The sequence below is a fragment of the Tachypleus tridentatus genome, chromosome 9, assembly GCF_004210375.1.
Source record: "Tachypleus tridentatus isolate NWPU-2018 chromosome 9, ASM421037v1, whole genome shotgun sequence".
Taxonomy (NCBI): Eukaryota; Metazoa; Arthropoda; class Merostomata; order Xiphosura; family Limulidae; genus Tachypleus; species Tachypleus tridentatus.
This window is the reverse complement of record NC_134833.1, coordinates 89,073,640-89,101,146: the sequence shown is the minus strand read 5'-3', so window position 1 is coordinate 89,101,146 and position 27,507 is coordinate 89,073,640. Positions and strand designations below refer to the sequence as shown.

General features: G+C 33.2%; 1 protein-coding gene across 3 annotated transcripts in view; it reads right to left on the bottom strand.

Moving 5' to 3' along the window:
• Window positions 1-3,839: 3,839 nt before the first annotated feature.
• Window positions 3,840-27,507, bottom strand: part of LOC143225706 (solute carrier family 35 member F6-like) — a 36,732-nt gene continuing 13,064 nt past the window's right edge. For all 3 annotated transcript variants that reach the window (XM_076455577.1, XM_076455579.1, XM_076455578.1), the window contains 7 exons: window positions 23,024-23,156; window positions 21,701-21,795; window positions 19,310-19,354; window positions 18,789-18,969; window positions 10,351-10,433; window positions 9,180-9,222; window positions 3,840-8,267 (listed from right to left, as the gene is read on the bottom strand). In XM_076455577.1, coding sequence (XP_076311692.1) covers window positions 8,050-8,267; window positions 9,180-9,222; window positions 10,351-10,433; window positions 18,789-18,969; window positions 19,310-19,354; window positions 21,701-21,795; window positions 23,024-23,156 — 798 coding nt within the window. In that variant the 3' untranslated portion in view covers window positions 3,840-8,049. The remainder of the gene's footprint in view (window positions 8,268-9,179; window positions 9,223-10,350; window positions 10,434-18,788; window positions 18,970-19,309; window positions 19,355-21,700; window positions 21,796-23,023; window positions 23,157-27,507) is intronic.

Genomic DNA, 27,507 nt, shown 5'->3' with positions numbered 1-27,507 from the left:
TCCGCTATTCAAATGCCCCCCGATAGTACAGCGGTATGTCTCCAGATTTACAACGCTAAAATCAGGGGTTCGATTCCCCTCGGTGGGCTCAGCAGATAGCCCGATGTGGCTTTGCTACAACAAAAACACAAACACCGCTATTCAAACTGATGCTCTTTCATTATCTTATTACACATTACCTTTCCTGGAAGCCATTTTTCCCATTTGTCGATCCGTGAACTCATGTGCTTTAATTAACATAGATCACAAACACTTCGTACATTATTGTGGGTTTTCAACCAATTTAAAAACATGTCACATACTTATAGTATAACTTCATTTCCAAACATTACCATGTCGGAAAAAATAACCAGTGCTCTTAGTTTCTATTAGTATGATACATAGTCATTAGTATGGCAAGTGATCATTCCAATTGTATGATCCGAGCTCGCAAAGTTACAAAATATACCTTATAATCTACACAAGCAATTCAGCCAAACCATCAGACTAAGGATAGTAACGAAGAGTACAAGTTTTCATCGGATCCAGTATTTCTTGCAAATTGGTAAACATACTACTATTAAGGTTAACTCGTTGATAAATATTGATTTTCAATAGTGCTAGAAAGTGAATTACTTATTCTTCAGCTAACGGTTCTTGGAGATAATGTATCAGCCAATCGGCCTGGCATGGCCTAGCGCGTAAGGCGTGCGACTCGTAATCCGAGGGTCGCGGGTTCGCGCCCGCGTCGCGCCAAACATGCTCGCCCTCCCAGCCGTGGGGGCGTTATATAGTTACGGTCAATCCCACTATTCGTTGGTAAAAGAGTAGCCCAAGAGTTGGCGGTGGGTGGTGATGACTAGCTGCCTTCCCTCTAGTCTTACACTGCTAAATTAGGGACGGCTAGCACAGATAGCCCTCGAGTAGCTTTGTGCGAAATTCCAAAACAAACAAATCAGCCAATGAATAAGATTCAGCCTATTTGGTGAAGTACTTGACCACTACAATCAATCACGGTGAGAGACCCATCAACATCCAAAGATATTTTCTGGAATAAAGAACCATTAGTTCACTGATGAAAATTTCCGTTGTTCGGACAGCTCTTTTAATGAGCCTTGCTTGAGGTACAATATTACTCTAGATCCTCGTGAGAATGCGGCTAGTAAAAATCAGCATCACAAGTTGAATGTAGTGCAAGATTCTCATCGGCGTCACCTGTTATGTATGTTATGCAGAGTGCAAAAAATTATAGCACTGACTCCTCTCAAGACTTCTAGCTGCATTATAGTTCAGGCTCTAAAACCGCACAGGTTGTAACAATGGTATAACAGTCTTTTTTGAACATCTAATTTTATTAAATGATGCATGAAGTTACATGCTTTGCTTCATGGTGATTATCATCGAAGCTGAGTCTCGGCCTTTTAGTTGTTCTTTTGTAGCTTTTACTTGGCTAGATTTGTTATACCTTTGGTAGTTGGGTCTAAGCCATTTGTACAATTAATTTTCGTAGCTAGGACTTGGAGTTTTATGGCGTTATGTCCAGAATCTAGACACTATCAACAGGTAATATTTTCCTTTCAACAAGAAAGACAGCTTGCATTTAAATACTGGTGGCCAACTTAGCGATTTATAGTAAGATTGTATGCCACAACTTTGTAATCAAACACGCGATCATTTCTTCTTGTTTTGTAAAACTCGTCAGTCATGTTAATGATCTACCTAAATAGTAGATTTGTATTCATAAAAATAGTGAAAAAAGTGCTCAATGAACACTACTTCTGAAAGCTGTTCTGAGTCATACGGCACTGTCATTTGGAAGACTTGAGCACACATTTTAAATATGTTATGACACGCTTCACATCATCCTGTATTCATTGCAGTATGTTTCAGTTCTACTGTCACTGACACCTATATTCAAGAAGAATGAAATATATCTCTTGGAATAAGTTTACAATAGAGCATTGTTTTCTGAATTTCGCGCAAAGCTTTACGAGGTCTATCTGCGCTAGCCGTCTCTAGCAGTATAAGACTAGCGGGAAGGCAGCTAGTCATCACCACCCACCCACAAATCTTGGGCTACTTTTTTACCAACGGTCAATCCCACTATTCATTGGTAAAAGAGGAGCTCAAGAGTTAGCAGTGGATGGCGATGACTTGCTGCCTTCCCTATAGTCTTACAGTGCAAAATTAGGGACGGATAGCACAGATAGCCCTCTCGTAACTTTGCGCGAAATTCAAACAAACCAAAGCAGGCTGGATCTATGACGTAATTTTTACTAGATATAGTGTTCCATATGGTAAAAATCGTAAATTTTGTGAACTATATCATATGAAAGGGTGAGATACGTAGCAAACTAATAATGAAGTATGAACCCATAACTCAATATGCAAACCACTATGCTTCGCCTAGCCTACGGGTGATATGAGATGAGAAAAATCTCATTTGTTGTGGTTGACAGCTCAGGTGTGGCAGTTGGAAATTAGCATACAAATAATATATACATAGGGACACAGATGTATTGTTGCAGCACAGTACAAATCTCCAGGTTAAAAGAAAACTTTCTAAGACTGTTATTACTCATTAAAATTTATTGTCTTTATATAATTTTATCTTTCAGGAGATTCAGTTATAATGTCATTGATTTCAATCTCAGATGTCCGGATTCACAAGCACTGCAAGTAATGTCTGTCAAGTACAGCCTATTAAGGTTGCAGTGTCACTACGAAATAATACTATTTTTAAACTATGAACGTGGTTATTGAATGCCATCGCTACTTTTACAAACGTAAAAGTAATTGTCTAAAGATACTTGGTGAAAACAAAGATAAATTTTGCAAATAGGCTGTACAAGAACCGAAATAGTGTGTTTATGTTATAGCATTCGAAAACATCAGTCTTTGCTTCTTTTTTATGTTGGTTGTTATAAACACGTTTGTTTTACATCCATGATAAACATATTACTTATAGACTATTGTGTAGCGCTTGCTAAGACAAAATAATACTACTAAAAAAGAAACACAATTTAAAGGAATTAACGATAAGACTCATTTAGTGCTAATAATATATAACTCTTTTAAACATAACTGCTTCTTTTCTGTCTATTCTGGTAAAGCTCTAAGTCCTCTATATCTTTATATTTAAAAGCTCAAACAGCCTATTATAATTACTCAGATTTTTCACCCTCAGGGACATCTACAAGTCTACGGATTTACAACGCTAAAATCAGGGGTTCAACTTCCCTCGGTGTACATAGCAGATGGTCAGATGCGACTTTTCTATAAGAAATCACTCACACACATTCATAGATTTTAAAACAGTGGTTCAAACTTAATGAACTTGCTTTTTGTGATTAAGTTATTTTTATTTTCACAAAGATACACAAGGGTTACTTGCATTAGGCGTCCCTAATTTAGCAGTGTAAGACTAGAGGGAAAGGTGGCCAGTCATCACTACCCACTGCCAGCTCTTGGGCTACTCTTTTACCAATGAATAGCGGAACTGACCGTAACATTATAACACCCCCATGGCTGAAAGGGTAAGCATGTTCGGTGTGACATTCAAACTCACGATCCTCAGATTACAAGTTGAGTGCCTTAACCACTTGGCCATGCCAGGTCTTCTTAAAGTTTAAGGCACATATTTGATTCAAATGTTCCAATGTGAAAAGTATCAATTAAACTTCATTATTGCAGAATAACACAACTACTTTCATAACAATATTTTATTAACAACAAAAATCTCAAAGTATCTCATGGCATGAACTATTCTTTCTATAGTTACTGTTGAGGCATTACATATTCTTATAAAAATACTATTTACTATTTTTTGTGTGAAGTAACAAGCAACCTTAAACAAATACTTGTAATATATGCTTTTATTATATGTTCACAATATATACAATCATCATATATAACACAGAGAAGAGTTGTGTTTATTTAGTATTTTCAACACAATTTGGCATTTTGTGGTACTTCAACACAAAAAGGATATCAAATAATTCTTAAGATATTTTTATTCCAAGTATTTTTAGATACACTGTTAATTTTAGCAGAGTCAGTTGGCACTTGTTTTCAGTTGTTGAAATAAATTATTCAAATATTCATTTGGAGAATGTTCCATAAAATTAACTTTTTTGTAACTTAAAAAAAAGCTTTAACTTGACATTATTTCAGTATCACAAAACTAAGTTTGTTTGTTTTGAATTTTGTGCAAAGTTATATGAGGGCTATCTCCACTAGTCATCACTAATTTAGTAGTGTAAGATAAGAGGGAAGAGAGCTATTCATCACCACCAATTGCTACTCCTTGAACTACTCTTTTACCAACAAATAACGGGATTGATCATCATATTATAAGTTCCTATGGCTGAAGAGGCAGTGTGTTTGGTGTAACGGAGATTCAAACCAGCAACCCACAGATTGGGAGTTGAACACCCCAACTGAACATGGCAGGATCACAAAATTAAGTACACCAAAATATTCTTTATAACCTTTAGAAGTTTTTAAGCCTTCTTTAGTTCACAATATAGTAACCTAATTTGATTTAGGTGTATGAATAATATAACATTATGCTTAATTTATTGTTCAGTATTACATAACAGACAAACCTTTTTAATGATTCTGTATAGTGTCACATTTTTTCTTTCATCAAAGATACAACTGAAAAGAGAATCTGCATAATAGAAGCCTAATGCACTCTGTGATTGGCCATATATCATATCTTTAATATAAAAAATACACAGTTCAAGTTCAGGCTTATTAAAAATTAAGTGTACAATTTCATGTCACAGAATTAAGAACATTTATTAAAGTGTTACAATACTTTACATACTGAATACCAATGCATGTAATGTTAATTTCAATGTTTATTATTTAATATATAAAATGATTAATCAGATCTTTATGTAAACAAAGTACATTCAATCTGTTGCTTAAAAGAAAACCATCTTTTCTTCTCTACAACTGGAATTAAACATTTATATCATAAATTCTTTTCAATTTTTGCTTTGTTGACATACATATAGAAAATATTTAGTTTTCACTTTGACCAAATTTAGATGACTGTCACATTTATCACAAACTTGTCAATAAAATGAAGTATATAGAAGTCTAAGATCAATCATCATTACAAAGCATGTTGTAGAACAAATATCTCAGCAACAATTCCTTAGGAGATTAGTTCTTTCATTATTATTTGCTAGTTTGTTAGATAAGTACCAGCACAACTAAACGTTTATTTACCATTGTCTTTTAGGACTAAAAATATTTTTTTTTGTACTAAATCATGATGCATTATAAAAAGGAAGGTGAGTTGGGTAACACTACGTCATCCACAACATAGAAAACTTAAATATAAAAATACTAACATAAATGATTTATTGATGTACAAGTTCAAATTAAAATAACTCAAAAAATATTTTGTTGACAAAAATGTCCAAAATGAACTTAGGTGACTGTTCACACATGCCTGCTAAGTTTCATTACTGGAAGAAAAACCACAAACATTAACACTGAACTTCTTCAGTTAACTTGACACTGTAATAACATTCAAACTCTTCTTTGTTATGCATAACAAGGTACACAAAGGCACCTAGCAATGCACAATATAATGTGTAGCACAAATTATACTTTTGAGTGGAAGGCTGCATAATAAACTTTCTTTTTGAAAATACATTCAAATAGTAACTGTAAATTATTATTCAACACAGATTAAAAACTACTGAAATAGCAAATGCACCATAACTTGTAAGCTGTTAAGTAAAATGATTAATATGATTACACATTTAATAAACTTTAGACACCATCTTTAACACCATTAATGAATAAAAAACATGGTATTTGAATTATTGTAAATGCACTATAATTCATAAAATAATGAATCCAATATGCTTTAAATCGAAATTTAAATTTTATTGGAAAACACTGCTATATAAATGTAATTTTAGATTAAATATTTTCACTGATATATTTACTAACAAAACAAGACTACAACAATCAGATATTAATGTGACTATTATTACCACACAGTGATCTGTAAGGGAGAAGAAAGAGCATTTAATGTCTCATAGCAGTAAACCTTGAATTTTATACTTTGAATACTGTATCGTAAATCACTGAAATGCTATTCAAACCTGATACATACATTCAAGCCATTCATCCTCATGCACACATTTGACAATATTAACAAGAGAAGAAAATCAATTTTGTACCTTCTACTTAATATAGTACATTATCCACAAATACAACAGTTTGCAAATTCTTTCATTTACTTTGTTTACTTCTTTGAGTTTACTATCCATAGATATATGTTAACAAAAATCATTTCTAAAAACTACAGTAAAAATAGCTTTTATATGGCTTATTTGTTTGTTTTTGGTATATTCTTTTTAAGCTAGTGAAAGGTTATTTGCAATAGCCCCACATAATTTTGAGCTGTTAGACCATAGTGAAAACAATTCTTCAACAGAACCCATTAAAAATTGTCTAAATAAATAGCAGAATCTCACATTACTATTATAATACACCTGCAGTCCTAAAGCTGGAGTGTGATATTTTGTTGATATGAAGGTTGGACCAACAAATCCATAATTCAGCACACTAAGCCTGCAGTCACATCTTGTTAATTTCAAATGGTATTAATATTTCTTTTCTACACAGGTTAAGTTCAAAAATAATTTTCTAAGCCACTTAGATTATCATATGGTGAGAACACTCATATATATATATATATATTGCTTATTACTCTCTCTATATCGATTAATCAGATATCTATTAAAAAAACAACAACAACATTATAAGCTAATAATCTATGTCTTGAAAAATAAAAACATTTTGGTTTCCTTTTCTCTATGACTGATACTGTCTGTTTAGATGGTAATATAGTGTATGTGTATCAAACATCATATATTTTCTAATGTCTATTGGGGGCAACAATAGAAGTTCTACATCACAAAGGGTTCTGATTATTATTGCAACAAAATAAGTTTCACAATAAATTTTTTTTCTTGGTATGATTTACTTATTTACAGATACTATGTCTGCCAACATTCAATAAACTAGTTTTTAAATTTCTAATTGTTTGAGTTTTGCAAATCTAAGAGCATTTAAGTTTCATGTCTCATTGTATTTTACACACACAGACATATTCTAATGTGAAGAAAAGAATCAATTTCTTTTAATTAAAATTAATGTTTGTAACCAGATTATCACAATATTTCATTTAAGTATCAGGCATTTTATTCTCAAGTAGAACTTCCACAAGACAAAAAATGTAAACATGAGTTACGCATAATTTGTGTGAAAAAAAAGAAGAAACTTTTGTACTGACACATTAAACACTTTCAGTACATTACACACACATTGTATTGATAGTAAAAAAGGTTACTTGATATGTGTAGATATTTGTTATTATTTTAAAAAGCAAAATCTTTGTGTCATATCAGTTAAAGTTAAATGACTTACATGTATTTATAGGCTATATTAAATACAACTTCAGAAAAAGGATTAAAGTAAGCAGTACACTTGTGATTACAATAAAACATTAACTGAGAGTACAGAGTACACATATTAAAGAACAAAAGAAGCATAACACCAACTGCGAGGATAGGATACTTGTATATTCAGACAAATTAGAATACGGACAAATTCTGTTTTTGCCTTCAACTCTGCCCTCTTTTTCTTCTTAATAACAAAAAAACACTTTCATAGTATAAACACCCCACATAAAAATGTGAAAACAATTAATCAATGATTTTAAAATATTGCAGTGATGTCCAGATAAATACTAACTCATTTTAAATTTGTAGCAAAATAAGCTTGAAAAAAACAATTAGAAAAATGAATTCATTTTAGAGAAGATTAAATTTTTTAATGGAACAAAAATCTGTTATTTTCATTTTATGAAAAACTTTGTTTTTACAGAGAAAGGAATTCATTTTCAAAGAAACCTTTAAACTTTGAAATATTCAAAATTAGCCACAAAGAAGCTAATACTTTAAGAGAAATTTAAACATAACAGAAGAAAAACAACAAACCAACACATTTTAGTTTTAGTAGTGAGTTGTATATTAATCAACTATATGCTGGTAATGATGATGATGGAGGAAGCAAAGATGATCTTTCATTGACCTCAACTTCACTATTGATGCTACCATCATAAGATGGAGAGTCAGCATCCACCAAGCTAGGGTAGGTCTCACTAACAGGTCGTCGTAGCCAAGGAATGAAAGGAATTTCCATAAGTTCATTGTAAAATGCAGTACCAATCATCAAGAAGAAAAACCCATCCACTGAAAGAAGAGTCAGGACTTTACAAACAAAGTAAATGTAACCATTGGGCAAGTTACACAGAAACTCATTCAGACCATATTGTTAATCCTGTTCTTTAGTTTTCTAAAAATTTAACAAAACTTTCTAATTTATTTTTAAGTATTGCAATTTTCAAATTGTAAATTAAAAAACTAAGTAGTTAGATTTAGTAATGTCTATGATTAGTTATTAAATAGGTAAATATGTAGAATCATTAAAAATATTAACTGGAAGATTTTAGGTTGCATCATCCAATTCTAATAGTTAAAAGATTAACTAAAAAGTAGAAGATTTAATAATAAAATCAAAGGCAGAACTTTTACTTAGTTTGTCATATCTATAAAATAGGAAAAATGAATTCAAACTAAAACACAGTAGTGTGGATAGAAGCATGAACTTTTTCCTAGGGAATTCACTTACCAAGTGCTATGACATTTTGCATTGACAGAAGCTACAAATATAACAAGTTTGTTTCATGATGGTAAAAATGTTAAATTAATTAAACCTTCACACCATAGTAGTATATCTTTCTAATGCTTTTGAATGTCTTATTTTTTTGATTTTGTGGAATTTATAGTGTGCTTTAAAACCTCTTTCATTATATAAGTATAATGAAACTGCTAACTGAAAGAAACATACAATAATCTACACAAGTTACATGTGATGTTTTTTATACACCTGAATATATCTATTTTATATTAAAAATAACAAAAATAAACTATAAAAACAGAAAAAAAATTCTTTTTACTTCATTTTTTACATACAAAGTCCTTAGAATAAAACATTTACTATTGATATATAAATCAATTTAAAATAACTAAATGAATGGACACCAGACACTGTGCTTAAAGATTAGAAATTATGCTAAGTGGTGGACATATGAAACCACAAACCTTGAATAATTCCATACTGTTTGTCAAATGGCTCTCCAAAACTCTAAAAATAAAACACTTATCATTAAAGTGTGACTGAAACTAATTTCTTGCAAATATTTCTTCAGTTATTAAAAATCAAATCTTAAGTGTAGCTGTAAGGTCTATGGTATAGCATATTAAGGCCAAGAACAAGTGTTATTTAAATATTATAGCTCAAAAATGCCAAAAAAAAATAATGCCTGAAAAAATAACTTTTTTTAAATGTCCCCACAAGAGCTAAGGGTGTGCCTTTTACACTACAGTTTGGTAAATATGAAAAGTTCAATCCAGAAACTTCCAAAGATGATGGTTTGAACGTATCTTTTTGAGACATTTTTTTGAGGCAAGTTTTCTTTTGTTAACTTATAATTTAAAGTGATATACAGCATTCTCATGTCTCCATATCAGCTGGTACTAGGTTCTAGCCACTGGGGATAAATTTAGTATACATCATTAAATCCACATTCTCAGCATCATTAATTATGCTTCTGCTGTCACTTTTTTGTGTTTAGTTTTTAACTGAGGTATGTATGATTTCACTTGTAATTTGGAAGAGAAGACTGAAGCATCACAATAGTCAGCAGTAAGCATAATATTGTATTTGGCTTACTGCATGATAACTACCAAGGTGGTTCCAAACAATTCCTGAATACCTCTGCATGCCATTTAGAGATTTCCATGCCTTTTATGCTTGGCTGTTAAGTTCATAATGTGCTGACAGATTTCAGTCATCTTACCACTTTAAACCTCTTTTTGCAGCCTTAACACAAAAAGGGTGTAAGAAATGCCTTCCCTTTTTGCCAATAAACATGTCAAAAAAAAAAAAAATCAAATTAAGAGAAAAAATGTTACCCATGAGCTCATGAGAGGGAAACTGTTAATAACATGAAGAGATCACCTTATTAATTATATCCACAAAATGTATAACAAATCTTTTATAACAATGAGAAGAAGCTGAATTATTTTTCATTAAATTATTTTAATGTTATGTTTAAACTTGTCACACAATACATCTGCTTTGATATTAAAATTGTAATGTAACAAATGAAAAGTACTTTCAAAAACTTGGAAAAAAAGTGAATACCTTAAAATAAATAGGAAGTTCAATCTACATAATATGCAATAATAAAAAATGATGTAAATATCTTACTTTGTCAATAAAGTAGTAGACAATCAAACCACAAGCCCACACAAGTATAGTTCTACAAGCATCAATCAAAGTACGATGAACAGCTGTGATTGTACAAGAACATAAATTAGTCATTCAAAAATACACAATGGGAAAATTATAAAAAGCTATTACTTTATGTTTGTACAGGCTTTTAATCAATAACAACTATTGTGAGTTGTTGCACTTCCTAACAACAAAATTTCAGGTTCTATGTTGTCCTTTAAACTAGTTCATCCATTAATGATTGTGCTGTCTGATGATTATTATTATAAAATACTGCCCAACACTGCTACTTCTACTATAGCAAATTTTCAAGAAAACTAGTCAATCTTGAATCATTTTGCTTGACTTGTTTTTTTTTTTACAGTCCCTCCACTATATAATAATGTTGTCTTCCAAAACCATGTTAAAAAAAAAATCCACTGTACAAGGGCATAGGTATGTCACAGAAAATAACTGATGTAATTTTAGTTTCTTGTGTCATTTTATGTACAAGTAGCTGATAATTTTGAAATGTGGCTGAAAGCTTGTGAACATACGGTTTGTTAGCCTTCATCAATTGCAGATTACTATTCATTATCTTGTTAATTGTAACTAGAGGGATACCTAGTCTTACTGTAATCATTTTTTGGGTCAAAATATTCATTTTAGTAACCAAAAGTTTTCAGTTTGAGAATAAGAGCATTGTACTGAGTTGGCTAAAGGATAGTTTTTGACTCCAACACTCCTAATTAATTGGATAACCTATAAAGGTAATTCCTTCAAATTATTTTATCATTTGGATCTACACTGGTTTACAATCTTGCTATATGAATAACCTTCCTCAAACAAGGCTGTGACACTTCTTCCAGACAAAGTAATTGGTGGGGGAATTGCACTACTGGATAGTCAGAAATTTGCTGTAATCTAAATATTAGGGTAATAAGCATTATGACTGTGGTACCATGGATCACATCTCTGGCAAATTGTTACTGCATTAGAACATGTAAGCCATCTGATTATACAGCATGCTATCTTGTTTCAGTCTTCTCACCACTTGCTTCACAACATTTGGTCCAATAATCACCAAAATTGCTGAAGAGAGTACACTCAACCTATGGAGTTTTCCAAGGCAAACAGGTTTTTAAGTTCCTTCCTGGGAATAATTATTATTTCCTCTACTCTAATACTGATTGTGACAAAATCAGTAATATAGGTAAAATAAAAAGTTGAAAAATAGGAAATAATTATATAATTTCTGTTTTTTCTCTCTCTGTAGATTGGCTACACATTGTAACAGCTAATTATATACAATTCATTCTTATTGTCAATGTTAATACTTTTCAAATTTCAGCACATTTAGTTTTATTTTTTTACAGTTTTGTGTAAACAAAAGACTGAGTTAGCAGAATGAATGCCAAATTAGATAATTATACCTCATCATATATGCTAACAAAAACAACATATTAAATTATTTTATTCATTTTCTTATTTAATCTAATAAATTTATAATTTTTCATATTATTACTTTTATAATAATAAATAGAAAAAACATATGGAGCAAACAGGAAATTTTAGAACTTATGTTTGGAATCTTTTTTAAGTTTTGTACTTTCAAAAATATAGCCTACAAAGCACATCAAGCCTACATTTTTGTAATGAGTGTTGTCTCATTTAAAAAAAAATTCAAACATGCAATTTACAATACAAGATACCGTCTCACACATAAAATATACTTTAAAACTACTATTATTTAAATGGGTTTCTAACTAAGCTATAAATAGGTTAAAATAATTCCAACAGCTGATCATGCCAAGCTCCAACAATGGTAAACAATTAAGGTTAATTCTTTCAAAAACTATCATTCTAAATTATGTAGCCTAGTATAAGTTCAATGCATTAAAATAATCTTTTTTTCTATTTGTTATAAATAATCTAATAGCAAGTGTCAGAGAAATACACTAACATATATGAAAGATAGGATATGGTTGGTTGGTTTTATGGCACAAAGCAGCTAGGCTATAGGCACCAAATATCTGGTAAAAAAGTTAAAATTAAAGTAAATTTAGTAAAATTCATTAAAGGAAATTAAAGTAAAACAAAACAAAGTTTAAAAAAAATAAACAGCATTAAAACCAAAGTTTATATCTAGTCTACAGCAGTAACAGAAAAACTACAGCAACACAACTTGTAAATGACTTTCTGCAGCATACAGTTACGACAGAAAGTGTTCGTACCCCTGCGCCTCAAGTGGTTTTTTGCTCATAACTTAAAAAGTATCATGATTAGGCTAATAGAAGTAAAATATATTATAAATTCATACAAACACACATCTACATAAAATTTTATGTAAATTAAATGACAAATAAAATGTTAATACACAAATAACCAAAAATAGAGGGAACAGAAAGTGTGAAAAAACTGATATTCCCACAAAAATTTTGTTTAGTTTGGCAAATAAACTACATTATACCATTCCAGAACTAGACACTGGGTTCATAATTATTGGAATTTAGCCAGCAAAAACTTTACTTCTGGCAATTTAGCGCCGTCTCCATCATTATCTGCTTGGCCATCATTACAAACAGGAAACAACTGTCCAGTGATTTAATAACTGAATTATTGTAAAATACAAGTCTTGTGTGTCTCTTTCCGGTATTGCACAACAATGACCCTAAGCACACATCGAAATATGTGCAATCCTGGTTGTAGAGGAACCATACAAGCGTTCTGGAGTGGTCATCGCAGTCACCTGATCTCAACCCAATTGAAAACATTTGGCGTGAATTGAAGACCAGGGTTCATCAGCGTCATCTGAAAAACTTGCAAGAGTTGGAGGCCTTCTGTAAAGAAGAATGAAAGAAATACCAGTTGAGTACTGTCAAACGATCATGGAGGGCTATGAGGAGAGATTGTGCCAAGTAATTTACCTGAAAGGCTACACAACAGACCATTAAAGTAGATGCACAAACACTGTTTGCCCCCTCCTATGTTTGGTTATTTGTTTATAAACAGTTTATTTGTTGTTCAATTTACATAAAAATTTATGTAGATGTGTGCTAGTATAATATTTATAATATACTATACTTTCATTATCCTAATCATGATAATTTTTAAGTTATGAGGAGAAAACTACTAATAACACAGGGGTACAAACACTTTCTGTCATAACTGTAACTGTAATTATCATAACTCGCCAAGAAGACTAACAGGTAAGTTCAAAAACCACCAGTCACCTGAAGTTATTTGATGTTATGGCCATTTTCAGAAAGTAAAGTAATAAAAGTTTTAAAAGACTTGCAGCAAAATCGTAATTATATCTCCCCAGAATGACCAATGGGTAGTTCAAACAGCAGCATTAGTCACCTGAAGTTGGCCTTTCCAGTCCTGGTTTTGAGTTATTTGATGTTACAGCCATTTTCTAATTTCAAATCAAACTAGATGGACTTTTATTCTTAAAAAAGAATCACATTAAAAAAGGTCTAATGTATAAATTAAAAAAAACAACTTAAATAGAATTAAAGAACTAAAAACATTTCCAAGGTGGATAGTGTCACCATTATTGTATAACATTATGGATAAACCTTGTCACAGAACATGTTTAAAATGGTGCCATCATTATGACTCTCAACAGTAGCAAGACAGTAAAATGTGGCTTATTGTGACCTGAGTGTTACACAGACAACACATTGGTGCATTAGTCCCATATAAAAGAAAACAATGAGTTAAAAAACTGTGACCAATGCATAGTCCAGTTAGAACAACTTCCTGTTTCCAATCCTTATGGAAGCACTATATTGGGTTTTATTTGGAAAAGCTTGATTTCATGTTGCTCACTCCAAGTCCACTGCCAACTGGCACAGAGCCAAGCCTTGATGGTACCAGAGGAGATAGATTTAGCTGTGGTGTTGGTGAGCTCGTTCCCGTGAATACCAACGTGGCCCAGTGTCCAGAAAAACTGGATAGAAGTAGATGTTAAAGAGAAATGGGCCAGTTGATTTTGAATATCAGCAAGAATAGGGTGTGAACGAAATTTTGAAGCATACAGTAAAGATAGTTTCAAACGATGCAGGTGCAAAGAAGTGAAGAAAGCCCCAGTGCAGAGCCAAAGTCCTTGCTGATGAATGGGGTTCCAGCATCTTTAAGGCTGTGGTCCTGGCAGTATAATAAACTAGTAACCCACAGTGAAGTTTTGATCAAATAAGAGCATGATATATCTTTAGCATAGAACATCAATCTGCTCTCAAAGTGGTGGAAGAGAGGACACTGAGGATGTACAGTGTTCTTGTACTTTTGACCCGTAGCTGCTTGATGTGTGGTATAAATGTCAGCTAACAGTCAAAGATAAGCCCCAAGAATTTTGTCTCGGAGACCACAGGTAGCACAACTTCACCAATACGGAGTTCAAGACCAGGGTGAATACCCCACTGGTGGCAAAAGTGCATGCAAATGGTTTTAGAAAGAGAGAAGTTAAAGCCATTTGCTATGGTCCACTTCAGTAAACAATTGAGGGCAGTCTGTAGCTGCTGCTCAATATACCTCATGTTTGACAACTGACATGAGATGTGAAAGTCATCGATGTAGAGCCCATTTGCAACAGTAAGAGGGAGTTGTTCAGTGATGGCATTAATCTTTATACTAAAAAGTATGACACTCAAAACACAGCCCTGAGAGGCTCCAAGTTCCTGCAGAAAAGAATGGGAAAGTGTCGAACCCACAAGAACTTGAAATTGCCTGTCCATTAAAAATTTTTAATACAAATGATCAAATGGCCACGTAACCCATATACATGGAGGTCTTGCAAAATGCCATATCCTCCATGTTGTATCATATGCCTTCTCAATGTCAAAAAATACAAATAAAAGATGTAGTTGTTTAAGAAAGGCTTCTCTGATTGATGTTTCAAGTTGAATCAGGTGCTCCACAGTGAAGTGCTGTTGTTGGGAACCCACACTGGGTGGGCAAGAGGTGGTTGTTTGATTCAAGGAACCAAATGAGACGAGCACTAACCATCCTCTCTAAGGTCTTACAGAGACAGCTCGTCAAAGCAATTGGATAGCAGTTTAAAAGAATCTTGGGATCCTTCCCAGGCTTAGAAAAAGGTAGGACAATAGCCTGGCACCAGGCAACAGGAAAAACATTCTCCTGCCAGATCTAATTAAAAACAATAAGAAGAATAGCAAGAGAAGCAGAAAATAGACAGCTCAACATTTCATAGCATACATCATCAGGTCCAACCGACATACTGCCAGACGTGTAGGCGAATTGGGTGGAGAACCCTTCTGTTTATGACCACATCTTTTTTCTTTACTGTCTATCAACCTCCATGGATTCTGCCCTGGGTCGACTGGGAGGTTTTCGCTGTTGGAAGAGGATTCCAGTGACTGAGGATCGAACAAATGATCATTTTGCATCTTGGGGTAGGAGAAGAAGATGTATCCGAGGAAATGCCTGTACCCAGAACCAAAGGAAGTGAATCTTGGGATTTGTTGTAATGCATGTAAGGGACAAAGATGGGTGTTGAAGTTGATTCACCCACTTTTTTAACCATGGAGGCCCAAAGACTTTTCATTTGTTTGGAGAAAGATTCTTTTGGAGGCACAGAGAGATCCATCTGCACTCCGACTGTAGTAGTGGAATGAAGTGCAGCAGCATACCTCGAAGATGAAGTGGTGAACAGCAACCTTCAAGTCTCAGGATAAGTAATGTTATGAATCATTTTAAAATTCTGCATCTCATTTTCTTCCAACTATTTGTGGCAAGAATGAAAGTAGGATGGGCGAGAGCCATTGCATGGAGAAACCCTGACTTGGGGATGTTCTTCAAATCCCTCTCAACAATAACTCCTTGTGATGAATTCGAAGTAGCATGAACTGTAACCTCAATAGGTTTATCCCCAATCACCTTTGAATGTAAGAGGAGTTCACTGTGTTGAGATGTGGATATTTCCACCAATAAGTCACCAGATCGAAGCTTCTTTACTGACTATGGAGAGCCATTAATTCCCTCTAGTCCCATCTGAATGAGAAAGGGAAACATTTGACCTAAAGCTTTGCCTGAAGAAAAATGTAGTATAAGAAAATGAGGTACAACAGGTGTTACAGTTGTTGAAGATTGCTGCTCAGAATATTCAAGACATGGTTAATTACCTATGGACTGTTTTTTCACTATTTTATTTAAGTTTTTATTTGAAGGATCCATAATGAAAAAAAGGAATATTTCAGTGCCCACTGACCCCACCCACCATGGAGCCCTATGAGGGGATGCACTTCAATGTCAAACAAGAACATTGCAGCAATGCCAGGGTTTTGTGAGCACTACACTCAAATGCCAGAATCAAATGTAATGTCTGCAACACCTGTTGAGAACATCCAACATTGGTACTTGATTGACCCTAGCCCAAGTGGTGGCCACCCCAAGGCAGCCCATCTACAGGAATTCAAGGCCAAAGTGGTGTGTTCGGGTTGGACCCCTCAACCACTAGGATTCTCTCCTTCATGGGTCGCCACGCACGACAAACATGGGGGTGGATGTTTAGATCCCAGAGGAGGTAAACTGAAAGAACAGAACGTTCCCTTACCACATACAGGAATTCACACAGAGGGAGGACAGGACATGACAAAAGGAGCATGTTTTAGGGGTTTCACTCTATTTTAAGTACCTCATTAAACCAAAACATTCTGAACATAGAAATTTAAAATTTAGCTTGGAAAAAAAAGTATGTAATTCAAGGGAAACTTAGAAGGTCATATAAGGGTTGAAATAAAATCTGAAGTGGACAATTCATAACAAAGAGTTAATAGAAAAGTTAATATTAAAATTTGAATTATGAACTAAGTTTTCATCTGAAATATACTGAATATATTGATAATAATGTTGTTTACTTTAAATTTTGTTGAATATAACTTTGTAACAAGTAGACATGTATGTTTTGTCTTTACCCATAACACACAGGGATAATGCCAGAAAATAAAATCATTCACACACTATTCTTATTCAATTTTTATTTCACTTAAAAAAATGCCAACTTCATTATTTTAATTGATCCATTATTGGAAGTTAATTTTAAAATTAATATATTAGTTAATTAATTACATTATAATTTTTAGGCCCCTGGGTTTCAACATGTCTGCAATTCAATGGTAACACAAATTCACTTGTATAGATATGATAAACAAAATCACGTATATAACGTTATAAAGAAATATGTAAAATAATTAAATTACAATACATAAAACATTCACTTTTAACATAAAATAACAGTTATTATACACAGGAACCTGTAACAATTTCAAATTTTGCTTTCATACAATACTGTTGGATAAGCTGTTATATTAAAAATTGTTTATTCAAAAGAAATATAAAAAGTTAAATATTTCAAGAATATAGCATTTGCATCAATTTTGTATACTTAAATATTTATATTCTTACCTGGAACGTATTTGTATTCTACTACAATCTATATTTTTCAGTATAAGGTGAGTTTTACTGTATCTTTGTCATTAAGAAGAAATCTGATTTTTAACCCCTTTTTTGTGTTGATTCCAGTTTACTTTCTTATAGCATGCAGAGTACAAAAGGAAGGTTTTTTTTTTTAAAGATGTGTGATCTATATCTTCTTTGAAATGTGCAGAAACTCATAGGACTATTTCTAAAACATTTTGGAAATTTCTGTAACATTGCAATACTCCATCCTGTGAATGTTCTGAGAATTTCAAGAACTTTCTTGAAGCAGTTTGAAAGAATATATAAGCCAAAAGAGCATTCTTAATTGTCACTGTTGACATGTTACTACACATCAAAGTTAAAAGTCACGATACGAGAACACTGTGTACAGCTATCATTCAAGATTTGGGAGAAGAAAACATAACTCTCATTAAATGTGGATGAAAGTGGTGGATCAGAAAAGAAATATGATGTTGATCAAATTAAAGGATCAGTCAGAGGGAGAAAGGGATAATTCATTTGAGTCAAAATCTGAAGATAAAGCACCACTGTAGCAAAACAAATGGTTACACTGGTGGTGGTGAAGCTTCAATTCCCCAACTTCTGTAACAGTGTTGTAAAGAAACTTGTTTTGACAGGATACTTGTTGCCAATTACTTAAATGCATAGAAGTTCAATGCAATCCTACTGCTTTAAGACTGGGGTACAATTGCACCCCAAGCATTGTAAGGAAGGTAGACTCTTGACATGACATATAGATAGTTAAATCATATGATAGAAGTGGTTACATGTATTTAGATTACAAATAATCGTTTTTAAAACCTCAATTCATGTTAGAATTTAAGAGACAAACTAGTTATTTTGAGAATAAATTAAAGACTACTTTTGAAAAAACAACAAAAAACAACATCACAATAAGACCAATAATAGCAGTATTTGGTGCAAATTAACAATTATGAGGATAGAAACAAATTATTCCTTGTAATTTTTACCTGTTAATGATTTGGTAACAGCTAGACCAAAATAGTTGTAAAAGGCTATAGATGATAAATACAGAAGAGTGAAGAGTAGCAGTCTATAGTCCTGACCAATTTGGTAGACAGCATCAAGACTGTTTTCATAGCTTCCTCCAACTTGTGGCCCAGGAACAAAGTACATGATGGGAAGTACAGCCTACATAATAATATTTCCTGTAGAATCATGCTCATAACTTTAAACAACAATCTTTGTAATTGTAAGATATTAGAACACGTTCCTTCCACATAAATTAAGGCCTACATAAAAATATATTGCATTGGTGTTAAATTACAAAATATAAAGATAAAAATGTTACAAAGAAATTGGGAACTGTAAGTTTAATAGAAAATTTTAGTATCTTACAATGATATGTTCTTAAATCAAACTATCTACTATTAAATCAAGGGTTAAGTCTTTTTTTTTCTGTTTGAATTCTACTTATTTTCTTCTACAGTCTAAAACGTGTAGCAAAAAAAAAAAAATTACAAAGACTTACCACAGCCATAATGACAAACCCAAAGGTTCCTTCCATTCCAACAACCTTGAATTAACACAATTCTTTTAATTATTCCACAGATAAGTACCAAACAAACACATAAAATGACAAATCTCAATTATACTTCACTACCTTACTATATTGTACAAACTTGCTGCTGAAAATAGTAGTTTGTTTATACTGGTTTTTTTTTTAAAACTACTTGGATAAAACAAAGCCAAGCCTCACATCAGAAATCAGAAGCACATTACACTCAGTTGTTTCTCAAACTTTAAGATGATTATAAGTAGCATGGTACGTGCATTAGAACTTCTGGATCTTTAATATTTTACAACCATTTTTAGTTATTGGATGAGAAAGACTTCAATATGGATCATTCAAGAATGACATCATAAACACAGATTAACATTAAACACTTTAATTATTGTTTGTGTTCTACACTTTAACAATGAGCATTACATTCTTCTTTACATACAAAACTCAAATATTCTAAATCATTTGATCCCTTCTTTTTAGAAAGGACATTCATATGTTCAGTTAAGCCTACTTATGTGCCAGCAGCATAATCAGATGATATTAAAATAACAAAATGCTTATTTCATAAACAATTTCATGTTCCATTAAGTAAAAACTCATGCACACATATTTAAAATTGAAATAAATCAAGTTTTACCCTTCTTGGTGAGATCGTAGGCTCACTGTTATTTCTAGTCTTTTTTTGCCTTCAAATTAATATACTCCAAACATAAACAAACTACCACTTTGTTTCCAGCCTCACAAAGTATTTTGGAAAAATATAAAGCTTCATCATATTTATTTTTCTCTAACTCTTTGAATACAACCTGGATGCACTTAACCCAGCCTGTAATCACCAAAGTAATCATGAGAGTAGTCATATTACAACGTTTGAAATGTATATTCATGAAGTTTTGAATATTATCACTACACATTAAAAGGCATTTCACGTACAAAATATCAAACTGCTTAATTAAAGATCTGCTCATTAATTTTTTATTTCTTTCAAAATGTAGATTATACAACATGAAAAGTAATTTAGATTTAGAATACATTTTAACCTAAGAATTGTCATATTTCATCTGCATAATCTCTACAACCTCTCAGATAACTATCAAACATTTAAAAAATTACATTTTATCAGTTATTTTTTCTATACAGGGTTAGTTGATTTGACAGATCTTGGAACCACCACAAAAAAGATAAGGAAATATAATATCTAAACTACCCCTTTTCATTGTAGAATGACAGCAGATTATAACAGAAAACTACAAATATTTAATTAGCTTAAATCTCACAACAGTATACTTTATTCATACCTTATTAATTTTTTGTTTTATTGACTTTTGAACCACCACCTTACAAGTTATATGTTACAAGGACATGATTATTGTACCTCCTAGGCACTGCCCTTCAAACTTGCAATGGAAAATATGGCTTTACTTGCATATGCTCTTTATAAAGACTGTCAGAATTACATGGTTCAATATGAGCCCTTCTGATTGGCTAGAAACATATAACTGAAAGAAGTTAGTGTAGGTAAATATTTCTAAAGAAGGAAGAGGTGGGCACAGCCATTATGGTAGATTCACTAAATATAATGATCTCTCAGTAAATAAAAAAGATTGGAGATTCTTATTTTATATTCTGGTTTGTCAATACTGGAAACCTAAGTTTCTAATTTATAGGAAACAACAGACATTGTATTGTGGATTTTATGAAATGTAAGCTGAACAAAAGCAGAAAACAACTTACCACAGGTATATATAAACACTGATATTTAGTAATTGTTTTAAAAGTTTACTTCATAACACTTTTAAACTCACAACTAACCACATACAATACAAAATATGTATAATATTAAAGTAGAACCTGATGCCAAACTTATTGAAATACATTCATGAAATAGTAGTTTAATAAATCTATAAGTCTAGAAATGTGATGACATGCCCTACCAGTATCAAAAGGGATAATAGATGTAAAAGGTATAATCTGACAGAAGTGTGGCAATTACTAATTTTCAACTAAATCTTCTTTATCCATCTAATCCCCCTAAAACAAAAACACACACTCAATCTTCTTTCAACCCCACATTGTAACTAAACAAGATCTGTGAACTGATTTCTTACCTTAGTGTGATTTCACCACCAAAGTTGAATATGAATTAAGGCTGAGTCAATCTATTACTTTCTTAGAATATTTATCCTACTTCGTTGATATACTCTATGCACATTGGCATAATTGAGAAAAAGTTTCTTTTTTCTGGAAGTTATACATAATTTGCACAACAATTCATTATATCTACTAGAACTTAACTGGGTGGGAAGTAGTTCTAAGAATAATTAAACTTCAAAAAATTCCTAACTCACAGCTTACCTGCAAAGGATGATAACCTCTGCCTTTTAAGAAAACCTCTTCTATTATCATTTGTACAGCATTAGCAAGTTGTCCTGCTAAAATCAGAATGATTCCTACAAGAAAAGTACAGTATCAAAAATGTTTCAACAAGTTGCACTCATTAACAATTATATTATATTATTCATGTCCAATTTTGATAAACTGTTTGTAGAATTAAATTAACAATCACTTTGATTGAAAAGATTTCAAATACAAACTACTTTTATAAGCAGTTAAGCTTCGTATACAGGTAAACTAGCATGTTTATTTTATTTAACCTGTCATAATTAATGTGTCTTTACAAAATCAATATTTCACATACACACATTTTTATTGATCTGTGTGTACATTCCCTAAGTTTTATTTAGAGGTACATCCTAAACAATACAGTTTCAAATATATCCATTTTTTTCATATCAAAAATTATCATCTAGAAATAATACTCAAATCTGCATAACACCTACAACATTGGTTGGGGAACATTCATATCATACCTTGTGTGCTCATCTATACTCTACTATCAGACTCTAGTTGCAGGAGAAGGATACATCACATATGTAAAAACGGCTGGTTTGGTTGAGAAATTTTTTATGTAGAGAAGCAAACAATGTTTCGACCTTCTTCGATCATTGTCAGGTTTTGTGACATTTTTACATATATATTTTTCTCTACAAGTGGGTTTTCTCGTCATCACTGAGAAGGATATATCAGTTCTATTGTATGGATTTGTTTTGTATGTGTGTACACTCCAATTCAACCACCAGACTTTACAACCCAGCTGAGATAAGATGGCATACTTGTGATACGGTACACTTTTGTATCTTATAAGCACTTCTATATAAGATAACAGTTCAACTTTACAGAAGCATCACTTATTAAATCAGGGGTATTTGGGAATAACCATTCAAACACAAAACAACCATTTTAATCTGCAATACTTATTTTTTAATTGTTTCTTTATGACAAAACTATTAAGGCTATCTGCTACCACCAATAATTTTGAATTTCCAATCAGACAAAGAAACTGGTCAGCAGCACCCACTGTCAACTCTTAATATTTATCAATGAATAGTGAGAATGGATCATCATATTATAATGACCCCAAAGTTTAAAGGCAAGCATATTTTGTATTGGGTTTCAATCCTGAGAATTGCCAATTTTGATTGAATGCCCTAACCATTGAGTTATGAACCCTTATCGTAAAATGGCTATAAGTGTCAATCTTAGAACATCAGATAATCTCACAAGGAATATTTAATCAACACAACTCATGACAGGTTATAATTAAAATGACTGAAATACCAAGCACAACCCTTGAGTCACTGCTATGATGTTCCTCTAAAACATCTGACAATCCAACGAGCACCAATCCTACTGTAGTGACTATCATCCCAGTCCACTGAAGACCATGCAGTTTCCTCTTCAGGAAGATTTTCTACAGAGAAAAATGAATCAGCTGGTCAGTACAAGTATGAATTTCTTCCAAAACTTTATGTACAGTAAATACTGATGACAAACTGTCTTAGTTAGCACTGTCATTTTATTGAGAATTGGTTTTTAATGCCAAGACAATTTGTCAACTGTAATTTTAAAAACAAACAGAATATCCTAAAATAGTTTCGTCAATGCTTTCAGAAATTGAATCTTACTTCTGAATCACAAATTGAACCCAACTGGTGAAGGTAGAAGGGAAAAGATCCTGAATATAGAAAGACTACCAAGAGATAGAGAGTCAGGTAGGGGTAACACAGAAAGAAGCCATGCAAGTAATATATTAATGAAGAATATGGACCTGATGTAGAAGTCTATCTAGATTGGGATGATGGTAGAGATTAAAAATATAAGGAAGGGAAATAAGTGAAAAGGAGGAGTCACTCTCCCTAACTTTTGGAGGAAAGTCAATCCCGATAAAGGATAAGATAGGTAGGATGGTAAAGTGTATGTGAAATCTCAATGGCAAAGAAACTAGATTCGAGGTCCACAAGAAAAGAATAGGAAGAAACATATTTTAAGGGAAAGGTGGAATATGAGGAAAGTTGTTCAAATGGAGGTAAAGTGAGAGGATGGAGGACTACATTAATATCCCAGTTCAGAAGAGTAGACCCATCAGAGAGGGGGGTGACCATGGAAGGAATGCATTAATATGGCAAAGACAAGGGAAGCAAAAACTCAATGGTATAGGGAAACACACAAGGTGTAAGATAAAGCAGCCCCAAAAACAAGGAGATTGAAAACCCTAGTCAAAATACAGGTGAGAAACTCCACCATTCAAGCCACAGTAGGTCAGTCAGCAGGGAATCCCCAATTTGCAGACCAACTGTAGAATATTTTTGATTTATGCTGATACACATCCATTGAAGAAGGTCATGTGAAATAAGCTAAAATGAAAGCTACTTGACTGCAGAAACCTGATCTCCTCACTAAGGATCAGATAAAAGCTAGACATGAAGACAAAGAATGTTAAAGCTGGATGTATAATTGGGAACCAAAGTGGACATAGAAGGGTGGGAAGCAAAGGAATAGGTAGTGGTTGGAAAAGTTGCAGTTGTAATTGTGGAAATCACAGCTGAACTGGCTAGTAAAGAGCAATAAGAAGGACTCAAAATGGAGTGGTATGGATAAAAGGTCACCTGATGACAAAATTGATAGAAGGCCAAACAAAGGTATTTGTGGGGCCAATCCTGGCTGAGGGCATCAACAGCCAGAGCCTAAGAATGAAGCACCAGGGATAAAAATAGTAGTAACTTATGGTTGAGGTATGTAGCAAATGCATCTCACAAGGAAAGCACCTACTAATTGCAAAATTATTGGAAAATAAAGTGATCTAAAGACTACTTCATCAGATATATTTGGATGGGGTGGGAAAGAGGATCTGCTATGAGATTTAAAGCACTCAGAATGTGACATGCAATGAGATAAATTTGGTGCATGTGAGCCAAATATAGTAGATCCAATGTTTGAAAATATGTGTCTCAATCAGGTGCCTCCTTGGTGATTGATATGTGCAACTACTGTAGAATTATCAAAATGAATTGCCACCAGACATAGGAAGGAAGTTATTCAAGGCTCAAAAGGGATACAAGAAGATTATGGACGGTAACATGCAAAAACTTTTCATCTACAGACCAACAATTTGAAGCCTCCTTGTGATTGACCTATGCACCCCAGCCCTGAAGGTGTGTGCCTGTGCAAACATGTACATCTGGGTGAGAAGTAGAAAATGGGATGTCTGCTGACATATGGTCCTTGTCCAATCACCAATGCATACTGCCCATCAGAGTAGGAGGAAGATTAATGGGAGCTGGCAAGGGATCACAAGCAGAGTTCCATTTATCATAAAGGAGCTGACAAATATGGCTGGCTTGGCTCCAGTTTGGAATGATTTAGCAAAACCCAGTTGTCAATATAATGGTGGAATTACAACTGTAGAACATGAAGATGACAACCAAAAGCTCTGACCACCTTATAGAAAAGGTAAGGAGAGGAGGAAGCAAGCCTGGAGGGTAGGATGCAACCCTGTGCTGGATTAACCAAAGATACAAATGAGACCGTGGTGATATAGGGATGTGTAGATAAGCATTAGTGATGTCCGTTCATCTTGGTTATTTGTTTAGCCCAGAGAAATCACCCACTGTAGGGTAAGAAATGACTCCATGATAAAACGGGGCAGTTGAATGAAGCAATTGAGGTGGAACAAATTGATGACATACCTCCAGTCCAGTCCTCTTGGGAACAGAGAGTCTGGAATAAAAAGCCGGTGAAGGATGTAAAATAGGTTCAATGGTGTGCTGAGATAGATTCTGAACTGTCTCCAAAAGATGTTGGCTGGTTATGGGATACTGAGGAGGATGGAAGGAAACAAGTATAGAAAACATAGGAGGTGGGGAAGAAAAGTGTGGTAAAAAATCCTTCCAATAAAACTTGAAGAATCCAATGATCATTGATGAGAAAATGCTAGTAATGAAGAATACTGGCATGCTGAGCTCCTACCAGACCAGAACCCATTGGGTAGTCACTGATACTATTGATAATGTGATGTGTATTATCAAAGAAAATGATAAGACAAGGCATCCTGAAAAGAAAGGACAGGTATGAGAAATGGTAACAGGCGCCATATTACTGAGACAGACAGACAACAAGGTTGGAAAGGGTAAGCTGTTGTTGTAATGATGTAACTCCTGATTCAAAAGATTTGGTAATCATGTTAAAGATGTATCACTACAGAAACGGGGCCATATACAAGTCTTGAAGATATAATTATGGTCTACAGATGTTAGTTAGCTCCTACCAGACCAGAACTCATTGGGTAGTCACTGATACTATTGATAATGTGATGTGTATTATCAAAGAAAATGATAAGACAAGGCATCCTGAAAAGAAAGGACAGGTATGAGAAATGGTAACAGGTGCCATATTACTGAGACAGACAGACAACAAGGTTGGAAAGGGTAAGCTGTTGTTGTAATGATGTAATTCCTGATTAAAAAGATTTGGTGATCATGTTAAAGATGTATTACTACAGAAATAGGGCCAATACAAGTCTTGAAGATATAACTATGGTCTACAGATGTGAGTTAGTCACATCATGAGCTAGAAAGTCCCAACAACAGAGAAACCATGTACATAAAGCCAGAGTCGAAGATGAGAAAATGAGCCAATGTGGGGGAAAGAAGGGAGAGGATGTTTCCAGGAAACCCCTCAGAATTTTGATAGAGAGCCTCAGAGGAGATGGATGGTGGAGAGATACTGTAAAAGAGCTGTGAGGGCAAGATGAAGGCATGAAAAGTAGACAAGGGTTAGACTTACAGGAGATTTGGGGGTTTCACCTCAAACAGGAAAAATGGAAACTAACAATTACTAGTCAAGAAAAGGACAGTCTGTATGATAATATGGGAGAACAAACTGATTTGAAACCCATGGGAGGGGGCGAAGCATGATAATCTTCTCACTTAAAAACAACAAGCATATGAGTTGCTACTAATTTCAAACCATTGTGCTTGAACTTTTAAATAAATGAGCACATACATTTGTGATCAAGAGGGAGTGAAGAGAAAATATGAACAAAACAAAGGCAGAATTATCTGAAAGTCTTAATTATATTCAATAGTGAACTTAAACAATCAGACTTTATTCAGAACTGGAGAGCTGTAACAAAGGTTTGCTTACAAATACATGAAAAAGCAGTATTACAAAAACTTAAGTTAAAGGCTTTAAAAGGAATGTATAAAAAAGAAAAATGTAATCATATTGAAAGAAAATTGGTTGTGTTATTTTTTCCCCTTAAATAAACATTAGAACCATCACTTATGCAATCTGCTGTTTTTACTAAAAGCTTTCAAATATTGCTGAGTGTTTTCTCGCAATGAAAATTTAGCAATTACATTTGAAAATATACAAAGAAAGTTATTCCACAACAATAAGTGCAATTAAAAAAAAAAACCCTGGAAGAAAGGTGTTCCCAGCAATCTGTACAAAGACAAACACAAGATGCAACCTAACAAGCTTTCTGTTGGCCAAGTTTCGACATCTAGCTTTCTTATAAATAGAATAATTCATCAACAGTTATAAGTGCTAATAAATATTAAAGATAAACAATAAATGTGGTTATTATACAGCATTTTTAACCTGCAATGCAATAAATGAGAGCGACAGAAGACTGAACATTTTCAATAAATTTGTGTCATATTATCACCTGGAACACTAAACAGGAAGACAATCTACACCTTTAAATGCATACAAACTTTCCAGTATGCATATATTTGTTTCTGTTTGCACAGTCTCAAGTT